Here is a 25,482-nt window from a genome sequence, read left to right as displayed (position 1 = left end):
AGGAGTGAGAGCAACTTGTATGTGCTACAAGTTGAAGGTGGTTGCCTAGGCCACATTGATGATGGTTGCAAGTCACCCAAGAAGGTGACATTTGAGGATGATGAGAGATTTGGGCTTGAGGGGGAGATTGTTGAATCAAGCATCAAATCTCACCTTAATGTAGGTGAGTTCGATCACCTCATAGCGTACTCCTAGGCTTGCACGTTTAAGAACGAGGTTGTGAGTGGAAGGAAGTATGAGGGCTTATGTTTTGAATCACTTGATGAAGTCATCAAAGTAGGAGACTTTGTGTGCCTTGATGAAGGCAAGGGACTGCTTATGGAAGGTTGTGAAGCCTGATCGAATGGTCGAGCTTGATGGGCTCGGTCGAGCCAAGCAGGGGCAGCAAGACAAAAGCTACTGGACTATCGCTCAGGTGGTCGAGCAACGACTAGCTCCTCACAGTACGCGTTTCTGTTTTATGTCCGATTCTTTGTGGGCATTTGTGGGTTTGTCCTAAGGCTCCCAAATATGTCATGGGACTATATAAGGGGTCTTAGGAGTGTATTAGGGGAAAAAAAAAAAGAGAGCCTAATACTAAGAGATTACTAGGGTTTAGACAAGAGAGTTTTCTCCATTTGTATTAGGGCATTTGAGGGGGAGATTGACATCAAGGTTCAATCTTTTGCTTTGAGAGTGTGTTCTTGAAGCTTGTAAGGTGAGTCATTAATGTATTCTTGTTTATATTAATGATAAGATACTTTGTTTGAGGGGGAGGTATCATTAGATACCTCATATATTCTTGTACTTTGCCATTGTTGTTGCTTGCTCTGTATTTGGGTGTTTACTTTGCATTAGTTTGTTTATTGTTCTTCATCAAATATCATAGCTCATTCTCAATAGTTGTATAATAAAGGAGTTTGGATGGAGGTATACAAACTTAATGATGTAACAAAAAAATAAAAAAATACTTTCAATGAAAAAATAATATATAAGGACATTTTTATACATTAATCAAGATTATGTGAAATATTTATCATTAATAAGTGTTAATTTTCTTTTTTTTTTTTGCATCAAGTGATACAATAAATAAACTACAATATTTGTTCGTATCTCTTTTTTAATTATAAAAAGTTAACGTAAACTTTAGTGCTTTATTATAGTTGTTTATAGACACTAGGAGAAAATAATAAAATGTGTTAGGCATAAGTATAAATTTGTTTTTGGACATTTTTCTATAATACATCATATTAATTTAAAGTTAGATCACTTATATTATACTTTAGGTGAGGACTAAGGATGTACACTCAATGTTCTCTTCTTCAGACCAAGAACCACGTCACTCGTGCCCTCTCCTCCCACAACATAATCTAGGAGTATTGCACCGCCACTTTCCTACAGAACTTGCTTCCTTGCCTACTATGTTAAGACAACAAATCTCATGTGAGACGGCCTAAGTGGTGCGATTAGCTCAAGCCTATTATATATATATTTTTATTCTGATATATTAATAGTGTAATTTCAAGACTTAAAAGACTAATTTCAAAATTTTTATTAAGCAATTTCATTGCTTGATTCATTCTACTTTAAAGTTGAAATGAAAATTGTAATTCTTGAAATTGGCTTTTCAAGTCTTAGAATTGTACTATTTTAAGTCTTGAAATCGACCTTTCAAATTTTAAAAATATTAAATTTTATAACTTAAAATGTCATTTATAAAGCTTTCAAATCGAAAAAAAAAGAAATCATTAAACCCGCCTAATAAAACATGTTTCGTGAAAAAAACAAAATGTCATTTTAAAAATTTGTGTATTTTTTTCCAAAGACATTAATTTTATTGAGTACTCCTAACTTTTAAGTTCGCCCCATTGACAAAGAGTCAAAGACCATACCATGTTAAATATCCATGACACACATAACTTGAAAAAAATAAAAAAAAAAAACAAAAAAGGATATTCTTTTCTCTGGCTATCTAGTAATGAAAAGGACAATGATGAAATTGAGAGGGAGAGCAAAGAAAATGTGAAGGTTTATAGAAGCTCAAAAATAAAAACCAAAAAATATTTGGGCATTTCAATATTTTCTAATCAATTTTCCATTTTCTATTTTCTATTTTCTGTCTTCTTTATTATAAGAGACATTTTTTCATTTTGGAATTTCTTGAATAAACTCATACATTATTGGACAAATCAGAGGAAAATAATACCAAAATGAGTAAAATTTTAAGCTTCATTTTGTTGGTTTTTTTCCAACATAAAAATTGGGTCTTTTTCATTGATGCTAGATCAATTTCCCCTGTTTCAGCTCCTCTATACTCACCTTTAACCTCTCCTAATCTTCCTTCAATGGCGGTTTTTTCTCCAGGTAAAAATCCCATCTTTTTCCTCCATTATAACTAATCTCAGCTTAATTACAATTTATGGGTATTGAATTTAGGGGGCCACTTCAAAATTCAAAAATATAAATTGGGAAAAAAATATACTTTAAAAAAAACAGTTATGATTCTGACCATTGAATGTAATTCACGCACTAAATTATGCCAACATTTTATCTTCAAATTAATGTGGGTATAATTAATATTATCTTTTTGCTCCCTTATTTAATTTTTTATTTTGCTTTATTACTGGTTTAAAGTTCCAATCTTTCTTCACCAAATTTATAATTTTGAAATGGGGTTTTTGCTAATTTTAATAATTTTTATTCTAAATTTGTTATTATAATTTATTTCATATACAATTTTTAGTTTTTTGTTTGATTTTGAAAGCAGGATTTCAAGTGGGTGGTGAAGAAACTAATATGAATTCAAACAGCAGATTAAGAGTAGCCCTAATCCTTGCCTGTGCTTCAGTTGGTGTTGTTATTTTATCTTTGATTTCTTTGTGGATTTATCATAGGAAGAAATTAGGTAAACCAACAAAGAATCATGCAAGGAATTTAGGTATAAATTTCTTTTTGAAGTTCTATAAATAGTAAGATCTTGTTATTATTCATGATTATAGGCTTACTAATATTATTATGTATGTTTTTTGTTGATGGGTTTTGAATGTGTGAAGATTTTGTTAGTAGATTTTCACTTAATCAATCAAAAAATGGCTTGAATTCATTGAAATTGAATGGAAAATTAAGTGGGTTTATCTCTAATATGGATTATAAGCTACTAGAGGCGGCGACCGGTAATTTTGATGAGAGTAATGTGTTGGGTGTTGGTGGTTTTGGGTGTGTATACAAGGCTAAGCTTGATAGTGATTGTTATGTTGCTGTCAAGAAGATCAATGGAGGTCACCAAGAAGCTGAAAAAGAATTTGAGGTAGTATGTTTTCTTATTCGCTAGCTTGGAATTTTCTTTATGATGATCTTGCAATTGTTTCTATGGAGAAACTCGGACCGGGTTATTCGATAAAAAACCTTGCATTGTGTAACGTATAACATAGAAGAATGGCATGCGAGTTGGTTCAGTATGCTGGGATCAGTCCCGTTCCTGACAATTTGTAGGCCCTAGGTAAAATGATAGATATGGGCTCTTCTTGTAGAAGATCGATTCTGGTCTTCAAAAGATACTTAATAAAATAATAGAGACAAATCCCTTTAAATTGCAATAAATTGTTTTCTTCACGATTCCTTAAAAATATTTACCGTAGACTCACAGATTACACCGAAATTAGACCCTTTATATATGCTGGGCCGGTGGGCTCTGGGTGGCGGCACTCCTTGCTACCCCAGGAACGGTCGTGGCTGAGATGACTGTTTGATCTACCCTATACTTGTATTGTGGATGTACCCCTAATTCTTTCTAATGTTTGAATTTCTTGAGTGCAGAATGAGATTGATTTATTAAGTAATATCCGGCATCATAATATCATAGCTCTATTGGGTTATTGCATTCATGGTGATACAAGATTTCTTGTGTATGAGCTTATGGAAAATGGATGCTTGGAAACTCAGTTGCACGGTAATATTTCGGAACACTCTCAGAGCTATGTTGTTTGAGGTTCATGACTTATGTCAAACACCGGTATCTGTTTAAGCTATGTTACTCGGACTCTTTATACTTCACGTACCTGTGTCTGATCCTTGATGTTAGGATATTGTTATGTCACTTTGATACTTCATTAAATTGAATTTTTAGACGTATCTAACACTTGGACACGTATTAGTATCCGACATGAGTACCCGAGTCCAAGTAACATAGCATTTAAGCATAAGGCTCAACTATTGAATGAATATTATCGTGTTTTTGTCCATAATGAGTACTGTGGTTCGATCAATGTCATACTATCGCAAACCAAACGCAGGTTTGATCAGACAAATGTGGTACTTGAGGTGAAATAAAGAGTCGTAAATTGAAAGTTCTATAGAATGATAGATGGAGGATATTATCTAAAATTTATATTTTTTTGATAACGATAAAGGTGCTTCTCGAGGTTCAGCTTTAACATGGCATATCCGAATGAAAATCGCTCTTGATATTGCGAGGTAACTTTCCAAACCAATATAAATACATAAATTGGATATTGATTCTTTTAATAGCGTAACGACAAATTTGTATGTGTTGATTAGAGGTTTAGAATATCTACATGAGCATTGTAACCCTCCAGTCATTCATAGAGATCTGAAATCATCTAATATTCTTCTGGATTCCGAGTTTAACGCTAAGGTATTAAATTAAATTATAAAAAAACACTACCATTTTCTAATCTTTTCCTTAATTTATGTTAATCCACTCTTATATATCATTGATTTTTCCCAGCTTTCGGATTTTGGCCTCGCTATAACAAACGGGCCGCATATCAAGAACAATATTAAGCTCTCGGGAACCTTAGGATATGTTGCACCCGAGTATCTTCTAGACGGTAAGCCAACGAAGCTACTGCAACAAATTTAACTTTTTGTGATATTAGATTTAGTGACGTTAAAAAAAATATCATTGATTTATATTTTTAGTGTAATAATTATTGGTTTTTATTTTAAGTTTAACTATAAAGTGATTTAGCGACATTTTATTTGGTCTTTAGTGGCATATGTAATTGTTACCATCTTTATTTAGTCTTTAGTGGCATACGTAATTGTTACTATAGTCTATAGTGACATTTATGAGAAATGTAACTAGATCCTATATCGTAAAAAGCTTTAGTATGATTTTTTATTATACTGCTAAAGGGTCTAATAAATCTCACTAATCCACTATATATACTATTAGAAATTTAAAGTAGCGATATTTAAATTAAATTTCGTTAAATATATCTCACTAAAAGCAAATTATGTTGTGGCGAACCTTCTAAGCATGCATTGTTAACAGCAAATTCTCTATTTTGGTTGCTTAGCTTTTGTCTAATACTAAATTTATTCCTTCAAGATGCATTATAATTACATTGTCGGGTTTCTTCGCTTAATCGTGTTTTATAATAATATGATAAGAATTAGGTGAAAATAAATAGTACTTTTGGGTTATATATTAAATTTCATATGCATATGGGTGCACATGTAATGCTGATCAAGAGCAGGTGGGTCTATTATATTATGAGTTCAGCTCTTTGGAAAAGGCTTACAGAGATTAAATTAGTTGAATTTGATCTCCTTCCTGCCTTATTCTTGCTGGAACTTAGATCCTCTTGGTCCACATTATTAAATTGTGTGTAATACATAGATTTCAGAAGTTAGAATATTCTAGTCTTGTAAGAGTTGTATCTTTTGATTAGATTATTAGAATTATGAGTGAGTTACACGTCTCGAAATGACTTGATTTTGTGGGTTTAGATTGCGCAAAATTGTCCAAAACCGTGAAAGGATTAGTGTAACACTAACCTTTAGGGGAAGAGATGAGTCTGTTTTGAACATCTTTACGCTGAATACATAGTGAAACCTACACCCCATACAATCAGGATTCGTTGTTACATGAGACACATTACTGTGACTCCAGTAGTCTCGACCCCTATTTCTTAGTGTATATCGGGTGAAGTTCAAAATGATCTTGCACCGACCTAGATGAGTAGAACCATCGACCCACGTCCTCACTCGGTGGTTTCATATCCGGACCTTTAGGCTCATGTGTCCCCGACAAAAACATTCGGTTATGCATATTGCAATATGTTGCATGTTTTAACATGTGATTATCTAATGTGTTTCAAAATGTTGTCAGGCAAATTGACTGATAAAAGCGATGTTTATGCGTTTGGGGTGGTGCTTTTAGAGCTTCTCCTTGGAAGAAAACCGGTTGAAAAACTATCTCCGTCTCAGTGTCAATCCATTGTGACTTGGGTATGTATTATGAACATAAACATTGCGTTCTGATTCACCGAGTACTAAGATTTTTAAGTTATGAAGTTCAATCTGTTGCAGGCGATGCCTCAATTGACGGACAGAACAAAGCTTCCAAACATCGTTGATCCTGTGATTCGAGACACCATGGATCCGAAGCATCTATACCAAGTAACCCCTCATAACACTTAGTTTTACATTCTTCTTCTATGGCTTTCTACTCATTTGTCAAATTTAGACTAAAAGAATGTTAAATTTAAGGTTTTTAGATGTTCAATAAAGAAAATAAAGTTCTTATTTAGTGAAACTTTAATTCGAAAACTCAAAACTATGGACTAAAAATGATTTACCAAAGATTATCTTCATGGTAGTAAAAAAATAATTAGGTGTGCAACTAGATAAAAATAAAATCGGCCTGAACTGCCAAAGAATCAATTCAACCAAAAGCTTAATCTGATGGTTGAGGTCCCAGGATATATTATATACTCTAATATGAATATGACTCGAGCATAAAATGAAACCTAGAAAGTGGTATTAAAAAAATTGATAATAAGTACGCATCAGATCTGAAATAGAAAATGAACCAACTTGAAACACCCGACACGATGATCTGAATCGACACGTCTATTGCAATACTGATATCTTACTTTTGTGTATTCAAGCGGAGGTAATTCGAAAGAACGAGTGATGTATACAAGTACTTTTATTAAAATGATTATTGGGGGGTGTTTGGCAAATGAGAATGGGAATAGTGAGACTTATAATTGAGACTTCAGATTAAAATTTCGGGCCTAAAGAGTGTGTTTCTTGTTTGTTATATTAGACTTTAGGTTGAGTCAACCTTACATGGCCCTAACGACATTCTTCTTGGCGACTATTGTAGGTTGCAGCTGTGGCGGTATTATGCGTACAACCCGAGCCAAGTTACCGTCCATTGATTATCGACGTTTTACACTCACTTGTTCCTCTAGTTCCAGTTGAACTCGGAGGTACACTTAGAGTTAACCAGCGTGCTAATTCAAAGACATCAGCAGCGAGTCTGGAGCAGCAAACCGTTTAGGAGGTTGAATTCTTCTGCGCAATTTATGTTTGCCATAACACAATTTTGGAAATTCCATTTGCATCTCCTACTTGTTTCCTATGTCGTCAAGCTCTTCTCCCCCTTCAATTTCCTGCGTTTTTTCTCGATTTATTGTAAAGTACATATATGTCGTTTTGAGGTTCAGATTGTCTCTTGGTTTAGTTATCGGGTTTGTAAATTGGCACACCGCACACGTACTAATGTTGAATTTGTAGCACTTGTGTATAGAAAAATACAGTTCAAAGTACATAATTCTGCTGTAAATTGCTTTCTTATAGCTAGCTAGCAAGTTTCTTCATGAAGTTCGGAAATTTGGTGTGCTCGGGGTAGACGAGTAAAAACTAACTCCTAAAACTCATCATTCGTACCGATGTATCCTACTCATATAAACTATGATCAGAATCTGGAGAGGAAAAGGAAGCAATTTATACCCATAAATAACTCCTAAAAATAAATTATCCAAATCGACAAAAAACAATCCGTTTACAAAATTGCTAAACCGATTACTCAAGTTGAACTTATTATGCATCGATTGACATTGACTCATCATTCAAATATGACCCTAACCCAAACACTGATTTGGTTGGTACATGATAAATGGATTGCTGTTGGGGACTGATCACAGTGTGAGCGTGTGCATGTTTAATGAAGATAGGGACGGAGGACAGGAGGAGCATGAATGCAAGGCTATTAAATTGTACTCCTCTGTCCTACTCTTTTAGTCTTTTTACATCATTTTGAATAACCACTTGAGAATTTTTTTTCTTAAATAATGTAAAAAGAGTGAGGCAGAGAAGTACATTTATACTCCTATCAAACTTCCTTAGTTTCATTATACTTGCAAGTTGTAATCGATTGTGATATTTTTTCACACAATATATCACTATCAGTTGTAGAGATGTATAAAACAGACCTGATGACCCGGTATTTACCTGATCTTGGAACCGAATCCGACTTCAAAATGAATTTAAAATAATGTAAAAATCAATGTGGACACAAGATTCAATTTTAAATCTACCTGAAACACTTGACCTGAAATTAACCCGAAAACTCGAATAAACATCTGTAATCACTTGAAAGTATTTTAGCACCGATGTAATATTTGGTACATGAAAATGACTTGATACGAATAAAGAGAAGGCCACACAATGCCGGCCACCTAATTATAATTGAAAGTTGAAACATCAAAAGAATCAAATCCATCAATAGTTTTCAGTCAATGTCTAAACCAAAATGGTACTCTATTTGGAGCAGGACTTGGGAGTAGCTAATGGCTGTAAAGCATGGCTGTTCCCAAGGTAGAAAATAAGGTGCGTCATGTGGAAGATATGAGTTCATTGGTCACGCCATCACCTCTTCACCATAAAGTTAGGAGCTTAATTCTCCGATGTCTATATTTTGTGGTCTAGGATGAAAATGTGTTTGCATAGAGTTTCAGTTACTTAGAAGTCACTCTAGTTGGGGCCGACATGCGGTCGGCACGGGCGCATTTAGAAAAAACATGTTTGTAGTTAGGCACAACACGGTTTGCCAACTGTCACATTCACTTATTTTTAAAAATGGTACGACTTAACACGTGAACTGAAGTGCTGGCATGGGAACCCATCATTTTATAACAAATTTTGAAATTTTTTAAAAAAATGTTTATATTGGGGCCTATGACACAACACGTATACGACACATGTCTTCATGCCATGTCACACTTGAAGATGGTTACAATGGTTTGGCACTAGTTATTATTTGTAGCTAGCTAAGGCACGACTCATAACGCCCCGAAACGACGTGCCCTACAACATTTCGACACGACACAAATTCTATAAGATCAACATTAAGTGGTCTCATATTTTCCATCTTAATGGCATTCAAAATTTCATTATCTTATTTTAACTTATCCACATTTTGTATCAATGACTTGGTTTTATTTTTACCTTATCTTATCACTATAAATAAAAAGTAAATAATACACTACTCATTACTCAATTGACTTTGTTCTTCTCATTTATGGTAGTTGACTATAGTTCAACGTATCATTTTGGTTGCTATGTCAAATTAGTTTAATTCAGTATTATGCAGTTCAATTTTTACAACTTACATTGTAGTTCATGCATATGAAAATCTATAAAACACAATGTTAAACATGTATACCCAAGAAGATGCTCACTCCATATACAATATAGAATAAATCTAAAAAATAAGCTTTTATTGATAAAAATTAAAAAAATGAGCCTTGTAATAAAATAATTTCCAAAATAAGCGTCTTTCACCCGAACTTAAGGTAGGGCATTGTCCATTGTTACTAACAACGTACGATTGCTGAACTAAGTCAAAGTTAGCTCAACAATCTCCCGAACATCGGACAATTGTTCAACTGACTTATGACTCAGTTTAATAATCATCCGCTGTTAGTAACAGCGGGCCATTCCTTACCTCGGATTCAGGTGAAAAACCCTTATATTGAAAATTTTTTTGTTTGGATGCTTACTTTTGTAATTTTTTAATTATTAAAAGCTTTTTTTTCATATGATATACTGAATTTAGAGTCCTCGGCATCCAAACTACATAACAATAACGAAAGAAGTCCAACTATGGGCGTCACGCATGCACATCAATGGAGTATTTTGTTGTTTCATACAATTACAATGGATTTCGGAAATTACAAAATGGTTCGAATACTACAAAGATCGTATACCAATGTCGTCCGAGTCACTACAGTAGGAGAACAACGCTACAATTCTAAGTGCATCCCGAAAAGAGCACAGTTGTGTACATTATTATCATGATGAACACACCAAAATTTGCATTATCATTTCCACGCCTTTGTAAAAAATACATCTTTTAACTAACATTGTAGTATGAGTCGATAATGGCATCGGCAAGATACTCACATTTGGCGGCAGATAATCCCGCTAGCGATATTCTTCCGTCCTTTGTCATGTATATGTGCCACTTATTAGTCATATTGTCACTCTGGAAAACAAATGAATGTAAGTGTTAGAAAAAATTAGCATGTTTTTGAGGTCCCACTGATTACTTACAATGAACAAAATATACCTGAGCTTTGTTTAGGCCAGTGAATGAGAACATTCCAATCTGTTGAAGGATAAACGACCAATCTTTTCCACTCTTGTCTTTTGAAATGAGATTGTCATACAACTTCTGTCTGACACTCTTAATCCTACCGGCCATCATTTCCATTTCGTCTTTCCATTCATCGAAGAATTCAGGATTTCCCACGACATGGGCAACGATCCTAGCTCCGTGAATTGGAGGGTTTGAGTACATAGGCCGTGCAATCCTTTTCAGTTGGCTCTTTACCCTGAAGCAGATTAACACACAAGATAGGACACGAGCTCTTGTGGTAAAATTAACTAATCATGAGTTCAAGACAATAGGCGGTTCTAGGTGTTTCCTATGCCTAGAGTTGTTCAAAACAGACTCGATGATTTGAAATTTACCCGTCTTTGTAACCGAACCCGATTTGACAGAACTTAAAAAATGAGTTGCAATTATGTAAAAATAATATGAACACAAAGCTCGATTTCAAACCGACCCGAGACACCTAACCCGAAATCTACCCAATGAACCAAATAAACACCTCTATCGGCTATGCCAATGTAAAAACATTGCAAAGAATATACCTTGCAGCAGCATCTGCCGATGAGCAAACTACATTGATCGCACCAATTCTCTCGGCATAAAGACCGAGATTTTTACTGTACGATTGAGCCACCAGCAATTCCATACCACGTGCAGCAAATAATCTCACAGACGATGCATCTTCGTCAAGGCTACCACTTGCAAAGCCCTACAACACAAGGTTACACTTTCTGATTTTTAATACAAGGGAAGAAAGAAACTGAGTGATACATTAGAATTACTAGCCGTGTTTCATACCCATGTCCTGCACAAGCACACCCATGTTTCATGGTCTCAGTCGGGTAAGGGATTGGCAAACGATGAATTACCAATAGATGAATACTACCTCCTATTCAGCCCATTAGTTCCATTTAGTTTTTCACATTTGCCAATTAAATACTACCTCCTTTAACCCTTAATATCTCTGATTGTTCTTAATTAAAAAATATAAAAAATTGATATTAATAATCCTAATATTGAGACAAATTAAACAAGAGCCCACATGACTATGTTTTAACTTATAGATTAAGAATAAAATACGAATTAAGAGTGATAAGTGAATAATAACAAAAAATAAATGGGTAGAATAGGAGGGAGTATTAAACAGTAATACCTGATATGCAACATCAAAAAATGGAAAGTGGCCCTTCTCCTGAATGACGTCCGCAATTTTTTCCCATTGCTCCGGGGTTGGATCTATTCCAGTGGGGTTGTGTGCACAACCATGGAGCAAAATAAACGATCCTTCGGGAGCCGCCTGAAACCACAAGAATCTTTTATAAATACTATATTTATAAGCTAAATGAATAAGAAAAATGTGAATAAGATTACTTCTTAATGCCGTTCCAAATTTGATGAGCAAACTTAAGCATCAATCGAAAAACGACAAGAAAGTCCTAAAATGTAAAAGTCGATCCTTCAAGAGCTTGGAGCCGCCAAAACCACAAGAAAAGAAAAATGAAAGTTTAGTGACAGTTGAAAAAAATCTAACCTTAATATCTGCTATCATCCCTTCAAAATCCAAACCAACGGTTTTAGGATCATAATATCGGTACTCGGACCATGGAACTCTGGCATCATTGAAAATGTTTTTGTGATTGCCTGCGTCATAAGTTAACTTCAGCGTTGATTAATTGTTGCATTGAAGACTATAAAGTTGTCAAGATACTCGGTGGTAGAAAAAGAGATGGAAGATACGTACCCCAAGTTGGAGATGATATCAATACTTTTGCCCCTGGGAAATACCGTTCGATGAGTGCTGCTGCAAGGCGGAGAGAGCCTGTTCCTGAAAGACTTTGGACCGTTGCAACCTAAAAATGAAAAAGGGGCACAGGTACAAATTTGCAATTAAACGGGGGAACTAGGAAAAGAATGAAAAAACAAAACGAAAATTGAAAAGTAATAAGAATTTACGAGAAAGAAAAGATAATAATAGAAGGAATTTTTTCCCTTCGAGAACATACCCGTTGTTCCTTCAAAACTGCATTGTCAGCTCCAAATAACAATTCGGCAGTCGCTTTGTTGAAAGCAGCCAAGCCTTCGATTGGCAAATACTGTACAAAAAAACGGCATGAAGAAAGAAACCACGAGCAAAGAATGATACGGGCAGGATCAAATTTATCCAGCAGTTTAGCATACCTCCTTGTTTTCTCCTTTCTCTAACATAAGATTCTCAGCCTGTACGCACCAAAAAAAAGAAAGGGATTCATGTTATTTCCATTACTAAAACAAAACATGGCAAAACCAAGCATAATTTCATGTTATATTCTATCATCAAAACAAAACACAACAAAAACTAAGCATCGTACTCGGCCATCGTATAGTGGTAAAATATATTAAGATAAGCAATTTAGCATCAAAAACTTAGGTTCAAGTTGCAAAATGTGTTTACAAAGGCCTTAACTATGAATTGTGGAGGTTTCGGAGGTATCAGGTATGACAGAGTATATGACTAGTTGGTAAAATAACCATATTCCGGGGCATTCTATAATATTACATGGCCTATCAAGATGGTAAAAGATGTCTAAGAGAAAGTGAGGTAGGTAAGAGTAAGCATAGATAAGAACCAAGAATGAACTTCAAATCACAGCCACTATAACATAAAGATCGTGAAAATAGGCCACAAGATGAAAAAAAAAAAAAAGAAAAATTGAGAATCAGACATAAATTGCATCCTCTTTTACAGTTTATCATTAAATAATTCATGTACAAAATGAGCAAATGTACCTTCTTTACAACACTCAAAACATAAGGCTGAAGTTCTTCGGTCCGGTAGGCTCCAACACCAAGATTAAGCTTCTTTTCATCTGTGTCAGCTTTAAAAGCTTCTGAAACTCCTAAGATAGGATCAGGAGGAGCCATTGAAATGCCATCAAAACGAGAAGTATTGACGGTAGCAACCATGCTAACCCGACTGAAAGACTGCAGTAGGAGAGTAAACCGCATAAAACAACAAGCAATCAAGCATCGATCAAAGATCAAAAAAGTTCTCATAGTTACAAACTTGTAAGCTTAAAACAAGCAAGTTGACCCCTTCCCCACACCCAATGGATCAAAAAAAATATGGAAGGATAACTCAAGTACTCAACTGAATGCACAAAGTTCTGAATGATAAAATCATTTTTACTTGGAACGACATTCGGATTGAAACGTGGAATGAAAAAGAAAACAAGTAACGCAACCTAGAGGAAACTTGGGTACGAGATACATTGCGTATAAAAAATATATTTGAAAAGAAAAATTAAATTAAAATGACTTTTTGCTTTGAGAAATTGCTTATATAAAATTTTTTTTAGTTTTTTAGGTTTCATCTCATTTTTTCCTTTTTTTTGTTTAATTTGTAAATGAAGGCATAATACCTTTACAAAAAGGTCTTATACACCGGGACGTCACCTTGAGCGATTTGGGTCGCATTTCTTGGTGTTGGGTACGAATGTTCCCGGATTGCAGAACATGGCTACGTTCCGCGTTAGATGTAACTATGGACAGAATCATCCCCCTCAATCAACACCTCAAGAAAAAAAAAAGAAAAGGAAATCTAAACTCAACCTAGGAATGAGGTTTTAATGACAGACATTCAAAACTAGACAAATAACAAATGGCTAGAATTAGCTGAAATTAATGACAAAATAAATGGTGAGAATTCCAACAAGAATTCGTAGGCATGAAATGCAATAGAAATTGCAGATCTTTGAATAAAATAGTGCCTAGAAATGGGCAAAATCCTATCCCTAGTAAAATGACCCTCATAAACTTTTTCAAGATCAAAGTAACTATTCTTCATATCCTAAATCATGTAACTAAATAAACCTTTATAATATAAATCAGACAAAATTTTAGCCATAAACATTAACCTCAAGGTTCAATCTTGGATGGGCACACCACTTAACTAAATTCATAGCCCCATCAAAATGCATATTCTATTGCTCAATTTAGTTACTACTAACTACCTACCAAAATAGGGTATCAAAACCCAAATAACCATTCTAAAAACAGTAATCACAGTATATAAATTATTAATTTCTGAAAGATCAAATAACAAAAACCCCATATAGCAAAAACCCAGAAATAGGGTATCAAAATACAAACTACCAATCTAAAACCAAAAATTACAGAATAGAAATTGAGTACTACTTTGGGAAAGATCAAATTCTTGAAAACCCAAAAAAAAAAAAAAGATCAAATGAAAAGTGGGTAACCTGCATTTTGAAAGATGGAATTCTCTTATCTCCCCCAAGAAAAGCGTTGCTCAGTTTCAATTTTCCCTATAAATTAAACAAAAATCAATACTTGAATGATGAAAACAAACAAATAGAATTAAAGTAAACCCAAATAAGATTAACCTTGTTTGAAGGAAATTGGAGAAAAGGAGAAGCAGCAGAAGAAGTAAGAGTCGATGCCATCTGAAAATCCAAACAAAAAAAGTGTAAATTTGGCTAAAAGATGTGATTTTTGATCATATAAAGTGGAAATACATGATTTGTTGATGCAAACAAATAGATAGTACAAAAGAAAATGTGAAAAAATGAATGGAGAAAAAGAAATTGCGGTACCTTGTGAAGCTTGAAACGACAACCACAGAGAAAGAGAAGACAGAAGGAGTGGGAAGTTTAAGTTTGGAATTTGGAAGGGGCGATACTTCCTAAAACCGTGATGAATGACGATTGTGATACTTCTTCACCCACATTTTGCACTTGGATTTGTCGATGGGATGTTGAAAATACTAGAAGTATTTTAATATAATCTAATTAATTTTTTTTTTTTAAAAATATCATCATGATAGGGTAAAACTGAATTATCATAAAATATATTTTTCTTTTTATGATAGGCGAATAAGTATTTATTTCGACGGATTTTCGAAAGAATTATCCAATTAGAAGATAATTACGACGTCCGTGTTTTGAAAAATCATCCTTTTGATAGGTAAAAATGACTTTTAAATATCTTTTTCAATTTACGTGTCAAAAAATAAGCGAATAAGTATTTGTTTCGACCAGATTTTCGAAAGAGTTACTCAATAAGGGTAATTGCGACGTCCGTCTTTTGAAAATATAGCATTATGATGAATAAAAAATGTAGAAAAAAGTAAAAAGAAAAAAAATCTTTTTTTTTAGAAGTAAAAATTGACTTAACAAGCCAAAAATTGACATATGTTATTTTTTTTAATTTTTTTTTTATTTCGGTCAAACCTTAAAAAAACAGTCAACTAATCTTTTTATATTAAATTATAGTTATTTGTAAAGAAATATATCACATTAAATAATTTAAAAAAAAATACATAAAATAATTTTTCTTATAAATAAATCTATACATTAGATAGCTTTTTATAATTTTAACTATTTATACGAACACTAATGGTCTTGCCTTATTTAATCTAGGGATGTGGAACAAATGCAAATAGAGTTATATTTCCCTCTTTTCTTGAGTTTGTTTGTGTATTATTGTTACTGTAATTGTACTTAAATTAGTGTTTTTTTTTTAATGATTGTACTTTAATTAGTTGGGTCATGCTACGTAAGATGAAAATTATATGCCCCATCTAAATTTCAGTTCATTAAAGATTGGTGACCATCAAATTTTTACATAAATCAATTATACTAGGAGAAGTTCTTGTTCTTGTTGTATTTTATTTTAATTTTAAATCTTCAACATTATCCAATTTCAAGGCCTAATATAAGCTTAATCTTTACTTAAGTTGTTCCTTTTTATTTATTCACTTTATCTTTTGCACGCAATTTTTAGCAAATTTTAAACTCTAAGTACGCATTTAAAAAATTATAAAAATTATATATTAAAAAATTTTACATCAAGATAAATTTAACAAGATCCCACATAAATATATTTTATTTTCAATATATACTTTAAAAATCTAATTTAAACTTCTGTCTCTTAAGGTAAATAAATTTAAAGTAGACAAATAAAAAGTTGAGTGAGTAATTTTTTAGGACAGTAATGATGTTGAACTGATGGGTTTTGTACTCCTAGTGAGTTACGTTACTCTTTATATTGGATAAATAAATTATTAATAATGAAAGTACAAAACTCATTACTCAACCAAATCAAATTAAATATTTCAAAACGTTTATCATTACAAAACCTTTCCATTTCCTCATTCTTAATTGAGAAAAATTAATAATTAATTGTGAAAAATTGATTATATCTCTTGAATTCCTCTTCCATAACACTCTGTATAATTCGAGTATCCAACCCTTTTATTATTATTCACTCATTATCATCAAATCAAAATCTCAAAAAACAATGGCTCTAACAAAAATAATCCCAGCCACAATATTATTAACATTCACATTATTTTTATTTTCGAGTGCAAAAACACGTCCCTTACTAGTCGATCTTAGTCTTTACGAGTCACAAAGTTATATAAGTCGTCTAAATTTAGACGAAAATTCGACTAATTGTTGGGATTCATTGCTTAAACTACAATCATGCACAGGGGAATTCATCCAATTTTTCTACAATGGAGACACACATTTGGGCTCAGAATGTTGCAATGCAATTATTTTCATAGTTTAAGATTGTTTGCCTGTTATGTTGGGCTCATTGGGCTTAACCTCAGAAGAAATTGATGTCCTTAAAGGTTTTTGTGATGCTGAGAAAATTAATCCAAGCCCACCACCTATTGCTCTTGGCCCTAACTAAAGTTGATGATGTGAATCAAGAAAATATCTAATTTTGTTGAGTAATAATAATAATAACAATAATAATAATAATAATAATAATAATAATAATTTTTAGAATCTTTCTTAAAAATAATATTTATATGCAATTTTATACTTTCTAATAAATTTCGTATATCGCAATGGTTTTCATAGTAGTATGTTATGTTGATATGTTAACATGCTAACGATGAAGATACACATGATACATGTATGATGATTGAATTAATTTTTTAAACCAAAAGGTATGAAAAGCTTATTAAGAAACCGTTTTTTACAAGCAAGAATACCAAGCTATAATCCTGACATAATACTTTCTATAAGAAATTAATCAGTCTTGTATGAAACTCTTTCACTATAAAACATGCTTATATAATTTGCCAATATATTTAATTGATCGTTTTAAAATTATAAGTGATCATTTTAATAAATTAAATGTAGATGAGTCGGTGCAATTAAAACGGTTTCACTATTAAACCATCTCATTTTTTTGAATTAATATGTGATCAAAAAATAACCTTCTTTTCCAATTTATTAGCCAAATTAAGATTTATTTTAATAAAAATGTCTATTGTAATTTGACGTAATTAAAAGGTTATGTATGCCCAAACACAAATATTAAGTTACTTGCTTTATATGATTATTGTTATCAAGTAGGAGTAATTATTATATTTTGCCTAGGAATAACTAGTATTGATTAAAAAAAACAAAGACGAGTTTTTGACTAAAACCCACCGATTAATCTCAAACAGTCGGAAATTACCGACTGACTTTCCGACTGACAAGCATTAGTCGGAATTTCTAACTAAATTGCTACTGAATTATTAGTTTTTGGTCGGAATTTTAAATTGAAAAAAAAAGGAAATTTATATCTTATTTTTTTCCGATTAATTTCTTACCGAAATTTTCCAACCAAAATTCGGTCTGAATTTAGTCGGTAATAACTTCTTAAAAACCAAGAATTTTATAAATTACTTGTCGAGCTTTCAAGCTGCTTATCCAATTACTTGCAAATATTGTGTCTACTGATCTGGTAATTAACTATATTTTGTATTATTCTTTTAGTTGAAATTTACATGTAAGACATGATATTTAGAAGTGGATGTCTCCCTTCCATGCAAATGTATGGCAGCTTTTGAATATTGATATTTAGCTGTAATATTGGTAATATTGGTAATAAAGAAATCATATTTCCGATTGAATATTGAAATTTAGTCGGTAATATTGGTATTTATGAATTTTTGAGGTTGATAAATGATAATAAGTTAACTGTAAATAAATTTTATAATAGTGATTAAGAATTTGTGAGGTTATTTAAATTTAATTTATTATTACCCATAAGTTAAAAATTTTCATTCAAAGGTAAGATTTTACAGGAAAAGTTAAATGTGATATTTTTAAAAATTGATTAGCTAAAGATAAAATTTAATTTTAGTATAACTGTGATGAATTTCGAATTTATAATACTTTATAATATACTAAAAATGCAACAATACAATACGACCAATTAATAATATACTAACACGACTAATAATATATACTAAACATCACCAACTAACTTTTTAGAAATTTTGTTCAACTAATAATATATTAATTATATTACACTAATACGACTAATATGAGTAACAATATACTAATACAACTAATACGAGTAATAATATACGAAGAATGCACTAATACGAGTGATAATATACTAATCAACTAATAATAATAATAATAATAATAATATAATAATAATAATAATAATAATAATAATAATAATAATAATACACTTATACAACCAATAATAAACTAATACGATTAAGTATATACTATATAACTAATAATAAACTAATACTAATATACTTATACAACTATACTTCCTCCGTTCCACTATACTTGGTATATATATTTGATACACTAAAACGACTAATAATAATGATAATACTAATAATACGACTAATTACGTACTAATACTACTTATAATTTAATACACTTATACAACTAATAATGTCTAATACGAGTAGTAATATACTTATACAACTAAGAATATTATAATAATATACAAATACAACTAATACGAGTAATAATATATTATACCAACTAATAATATACTAATACAACTAATAATATTACTAATACTACACTAATATGACTAATTAAATACTAATACTACTAATAATACACTAATACGACCAATACTACACTAATACGACCTTTTTTTTGAGTAAACACTAATACGACTAATAATGCACTAATACGACTATATACGATTAAATAACTATTAAAGTACTGATAATGCACTAATACGACTAATAATAACTAATACGGCTAAATAACTAATAAAGTACTAATAATCCACTAATACGAGTAGTAGTATACTTATACAACTAATAACATAATAATAATACACTAATACAACTAATATGAGTAATAATATATTAATACAACTAATAATAGACTAATACAACTAATAATAATACTAATACTACACTAATATGACTAATATTATGCTAATACAACTATTTATAAACTAATACAAAGATACAACTATTAATACAATGATACGACTAATATTATACTAATGATACACTAATACGACTAATAATGCATTAATACTACTACTACTACTACTACTAATAATAATAATAATAATAATAATAAATTAGACAACTAATACGAGTAATTATATACTATAAAACTAATATTATACTAATAATACACTAAAACGACTAATAATTATAATAGTAATACTAATAATAATATTAATAATAATAAAAATAAATACGACTAATTAAACTAATAATAAACTAATACGAGTAATAATACACCAATACGACTAATAATGTACTAATACAATTAATAATAATAAATCACACGACTAATACGAGTAATAATATACTAATTATGTACTAATACAACTAATATTATACTAACGATACACAAAGCGATTAATAATAATAATAATAATAATAATAATAATAATAATAATAATAATAATAATAATTACGACTAATTACACTAAACAACTACTACGACTAATTACATACTAATAATATATTAGTACTACACTAATACGACTTTTTTTTGAGTAAACACTAATACAACTAATAATGTACTAATACGATTAATACGACTAAATAACTAATAAAGTAATAATAACGCACTATTTTTTGAGTAAACACTAATACAACTAATAATGCACTAATACGATTAATACGACTAAATAACTAATAAAGTAATAAAAATGCACTAATACGAGTAGTAATATACTTATACAACTAATAATATAATAATATATTAATACAAGTAATAATATACTAATACAACTAATATAAATACTAATACTACATTAATACGATTAATACTATACTGATATGACTAATAGTACACTAATACAACTAATAATAATAATAAGAATAATAATAAGAATAAGAATAATAATGATGATGAAGATGATAATAATAGTAATAATAATTATAATAATAATAATATTAATAATAATGATGATGATAACAATAATAATAATAATAATAATAATAATAATAATAATAATAATAATACACAAAGTGGTTGGAGTGTTATTATGTTATAAATTCAATAACATAGCTTAGAGTATTATTAATCAACACTTGGCCTATTGGTTGAAGTATGAATGTAATATTCATGAGGTCTTGGATTTGAAATTTCTCCAAGGCATTTGTGTATGAATTAGGTAGCGGGTGTTGTGTTGGCGCGACGTGGGCATATGCAGTAGATGCCACGTGGGTATGACATGACATATCCTTTTCATCCAACTTTTTTTTTACTGGTCGGAAATTTTTTAAAGATTTTTTTCTTTTCATTTTGGGATAAATTCTGAAATAGTGTTTTCCGACTATTTAATAGTAGGAAAATAGTCGGAAATTTCCTACTATTTTCTGACTAACTTATTAGTCGGAATTTTCGACTAATTTTCCGACTAACCGTGATTAGTCGAAATTCCGACTGTTTTCCTACTAAAGTGAATTTCAGACCATTCTAAACCGACTATTCCGAAATAGTCGAAATTCAGTCGAAATAACTCTATACCAACTGATTTCCAACTATTTTGAATGGTGGGAAAGTTATTTTTTTAGTGATTTATCATTGATCATTCCACAAACGATGTATACTCCTCATAGTCTCAAAGTGATATGATGAATCAGTCATTAATTAGTCTAGTATATACACAAAAGGAGCATGTGGGTACGATGTTAACTATCACATGCTCCCACGTGGAAAGTTATTGTGTATACTTCGCAACAAACATAAGCAAACATGGACTCAACAAAATCAACAATTGAAATTCTAGATTTCTAGAAATCAAAACTTGAATCAATTTAGAGTATGACTACATGCATAAAGAACAAAAATGATACTTTAGATTGATCCTACATTAATCTTACTATGTAGATGCTAGTGCGGCCCAATAGTCGTACGCTGAATATGTGTGTTTGATGTCTTTTAAATGACTTATTAGTCTTACGTGAGGATTAATAATTATGTGAACCCACAAAAGATAAATTTAGATTTGGGAAGGATCTATAAACTTCTCCTCTAATGCTTAAGTTAGAACTTTTGCAAAGAAATAAGAGATTATTTTTAGGACGTGAAATCATTTGTTGTTGCATAATTTTGTGGTGGTGAATCACCAAAAGTCCTTTTATCTGAATGATAGAATTACATGTCTTGTGTGGTGTTTTACCTTTAGAAAAGACTTGTGTAGTCATATTAATAAAACGTCAAAACCTGTTATTTAAGCGCATGTTTTTGGTAAATAGTTGACTCTCAGTCTTATATATATGCAATAAGTTTTCTTATAATTGACTTTATCTTGGATTTTAAGATCTCACATTATTTAAGATGGTTTGCGTTAGACCCAGTTAATAAAAATAGAAATATAATGTAAAACTTCACATACATAAGAAATACACGTATAATAAGTAAAATTCCAAATGTGTACCAATTAACTAATAAGTAATTTGATTTACAATTTTTTTGCGCCATCCTTTAATTTTCATTCAGTAGCCATCCCTTTTCTCTAAAATATACATAAACATCTTTTTTGTAGTTTATAAATGATACAAAAGCACATTGAACAAACCTAAACTAGAGCATGTATGCACATTTCATGCATATACGATCTCGTTTAGGCTCGTTTAATATGTGTTTTATATCATTTTTAAACCATAAAAATGTTCACGAGCATATTAGACAAAAGATGGATTATAGGTGGCTATGCATAATTTTTACATAAAAAAAATCAATTAGTAAGCTTTGCCACTCTACCTTAACCTAATCAATATGGGATATGACTATATATTTAGAATTAGATTCATATTTGTTTCAAGTAGATTTACCGCTCAATCTCAAAATATTACATTTATTATTTTTTCACGCTAAATTTTCTCATGATATAAATATAGTCTATCTTTAAATCTTTTTCAAATATTCATACATTGATATTATTCAGTTGCTTAATATCTTGTTTTTGCTCATAATCTTGCATTCAAATTATAAATTTATTATAACAAATTAAGTAAAATGAAGAATATCTCTACTCGTCCCAATGATTTGGCCTCCCGCTACAAGTAAAAAAGAGGTCATTGGTAACAACTTAGACGACAATGTTAAAGTATTTTGTCCTTTTTATGAAACATTAGCATGATATGTATGGCATGCCGCACTTAACTTTATGTTGATCCATTGGTTTTTGTTCATACTCTCTATGGCAGTTTTTATTTTATGGATTTTGCTATATTTTTTTTAGGTTATATTATAAATTTTGTTATATTTTTGTTTTTAACAATAATTTATAAAAGTATAGTCTAATTTTAATTTTAATTTACATGTTTTATTTTCTTTTTATCTCATTCACAATTTTTTTTTTCAATTATTCATAAAATACTACTTTTCTTCCATGCATTGATATTCCCACAAAATGTACATGTAGTGTTTTTAATTTGGTTGTAGCAAGTCTTATATGAGACCGTCTCATCGTGAAACAGGCCTATATAAGCAGTCTAATCATTTATATATTTAAAATAAAATTAATTAAGTTAAACTTACATAACAGATAACTAAATAAAAAATTGTTTCGGTGATGAAACGAGGAAGTGGGATACGCTTGAAATACCTGGAGACAAGTAGAAGTGTGATCAAGAGAAGCGACTTATGATAGGAGGTGACCTGAATTCCTGCAAGATAACGTTAGCCTTGTCCGGGGGGTGATCTCCCGGAAAACCCCTCCGACGCTCAAGTTAGAACGTAAATCGGAAATTAATGAATGACAGATTGTAGAAGGAATGCAAGAAGGAAGGTCGGGATTGAGATTGCTTGTTCTAGTGCTTGTGGTTGGGAAGGCTTGAGGAAGTAGTGTAAGCAAGGATACTAGGAAAAGCTGTTTTTGATGTCCCTTCCCCTCTGATGGTTGTCCCTATTTATAATGTTGAAGGGGGAAGTTACTTCAGAGAGGAAAGGTGGAAGATCATGGGAGTAGTGGGAGTAATGGGAGGTGGACTGGTCATGGGAAGAGTGGACAGTTATTCTCCTTGAAACAAGGAGAGCCAAGCATGACTGAAGAGTGGAAGGTGGTGGGCAGTTATTCAACTAAAAAGGAGGATGGCCAAAGAAGATAGATGACAGGGAAGTTAAGTATTCTGAAGGTAAGATGCCATGAGCCTTCCAAGGAAGATGGGAAGTCCAGCAGAAAGCCTATTGACCAAAAGTCAAAGTCAATCCGGAAAGGTCAAGGGGTATTTTAGTAATATGATGTTTAATTAATAAATAAATTAATTAATTAAAAAAACAGTACCATGACATTTAGCCCCACGCATGAAGGGTGATGTGAGGAGAGAACCACAATGACTAGAAACATCCTCCTTTATGCGGAAAAACAGGTGCCCTGGCGAATCTCCTTAAGGATCTTAAAAATTGAGTTTGCAAGCTTTGAATCGACAGTCCTTGCGCTGAATTCTGAGTTATAATGAAAAGGATATGACCTTTTAAGCTTGTTAGGTAAGAACATATTGAACATGGGCCAAACGGGCATGTGAAGCCGCGGCTTGAAGTATGCCGCGGAGTAGCCCCAGACGCGTTATATTACAACAGCGAAATAGTGACTGTGGGATCTAGATTCCGCGACATCTTGTCTCGACCTTTGCTTTCACTGATATCGCAGAAATCAGGTTCTCAACAAAACACCCAAGGAGGGTCCGACTTATCGACTATGCGGACTAAATCAACTGTCTGTTTTGAACCGATGCCGCGTAACGCCAAGGGTTTTCACGAATCAGATTCCTAGTAATGACGCGACATTGCATTCTTCTCAAGATATTTTTACCCCTTTGGTCGAACTATGCCGCGAACTAATAGTTTGCATCTTCACTCGTAAGTTCAGCACGAGAATCCCTCTTTAATACATAGAATATTTTGAGAAAGAGAAGGAACCCCTGGGGGTCCGACTTATCGACCACACGGATATCTTTAAAAATATTCAGTACTTGGTCCAAGCAGCCCTCTTTATTCCAGCATGATACGGAATGAGCCCCATAACTCGCATCTTCAATCCTACGGACACACATGAGAGGTTCTATACTTAGAATTTTTTACTTGGATTAGGGTCATTTGGGGGTCCGACTTATCGACCACACGGATAAATATGGGAATCAGCCACTTTACTTTTCACCCCTCCTCTTTTATGACGAGGAACCAGCTCGCAGACCCGTGTCTTTAATCATACAGAAATATGGGACTTCTCTTTATATTATGACTGGGTACACCAAGGAGTCCGACTTATCGATCACACGGATTTCCTTCTCCCTTGAGATATTGTTATATTTCCTTCCATCATATTTTACCCGCCGTGTCCATAAGTCGGACGGAAGAATGGGTAATCTCAATACTTAAAATGATTTTCCTCTGGAGGTTCAGTTTAGGGTCCGACTTGTCGACTCTCCGGACATATTCGAGAGCTAAAGGACTTGAATAATTATCTGCTCCTCCCTCCCTGGGGGTCTAACTTGTCGATCCACAGGTTGGATGGCTTTTGACATTCATATTTATGACGTTCCTCTCTAATTGGGGGTCCGACTTTTCGACCTTCCAGCTATATTCAAGAGTTAACACTTAGAAAAATTTCGCAACACACCCTTTCAACCATGGTCCGACTAATAGACTTCACGGTCATCATTAAACACTTAAAAAGTATGTTTTCCCGACTTATCGACTTCCCAGTTTTCCTCCGGAATTCCATCCTTTCGTTCGAATGCTCAAGTCCCAAGTGAAGCATTTATTGCTGCTATAAATAGGGTAGTTGGAATAGTTCCATTTCACCTAATCTTCATTAACTTCAAATCT

The 25,482-nt window shown here is 32.1% G+C and overlaps 2 protein-coding genes across 3 annotated transcripts; one reads left to right on the top strand and one right to left on the bottom strand.

Moving 5' to 3' along the window:
- Positions 1-1,902: 1,902 nt before the first annotated feature.
- On the top strand, positions 1,903-7,567 carry LOC130804650 (probable receptor-like protein kinase At1g80640). 2 transcript variants are annotated; one of them, XM_057669169.1, is made up of 11 exons: positions 1,916-2,193; positions 2,284-2,343; positions 2,747-2,917; positions 3,033-3,286; positions 3,796-3,928; positions 4,389-4,452; positions 4,537-4,633; positions 4,727-4,829; positions 6,116-6,234; positions 6,316-6,405; positions 7,118-7,567. In XM_057669169.1, exons 1-11 carry the CDS (start codon positions 2,190-2,192, stop codon positions 7,292-7,294), a joined length of 1,272 nt encoding a protein of 423 aa, XP_057525152.1. In that variant the 5' UTR covers positions 1,916-2,189; the 3' UTR covers positions 7,295-7,567. The 2 variants fall into 2 exon arrangements, with proteins under 2 accessions (XP_057525153.1, XP_057525152.1); XM_057669170.1 differs by having other exon boundaries at positions 1,903-2,343.
- Positions 7,568-9,881: 2,314 nt separating this feature from the next.
- Positions 9,882-15,159, bottom strand: LOC130804649 (aspartate aminotransferase, chloroplastic). The gene is made up of 12 exons (XM_057669168.1): positions 15,004-15,159; positions 14,794-14,853; positions 14,650-14,715; positions 13,178-13,372; positions 12,590-12,628; positions 12,415-12,504; positions 12,153-12,261; positions 11,943-12,052; positions 11,565-11,708; positions 10,954-11,120; positions 10,367-10,631; positions 9,882-10,282 (listed from the first exon to the last, which is right to left on the bottom strand). The coding sequence occupies exons 2-12, from the start codon at positions 14,851-14,853 to the stop codon at positions 10,151-10,153; spliced, it is 1,377 nt and encodes a 458-aa protein (XP_057525151.1). The 5' UTR covers positions 15,004-15,159; the 3' UTR covers positions 9,882-10,150.
- Positions 15,160-25,482: the final 10,323 nt, after the last annotated feature.

Source organism: Amaranthus tricolor, chromosome 17, assembly GCF_026212465.1.
Source record: "Amaranthus tricolor cultivar Red isolate AtriRed21 chromosome 17, ASM2621246v1, whole genome shotgun sequence".
In the NCBI taxonomy this organism is placed as follows: Eukaryota; Viridiplantae; Streptophyta; class Magnoliopsida; order Caryophyllales; family Amaranthaceae; genus Amaranthus; species Amaranthus tricolor.
This window is presented reverse-complemented; position numbering and strand designations above follow the sequence as displayed.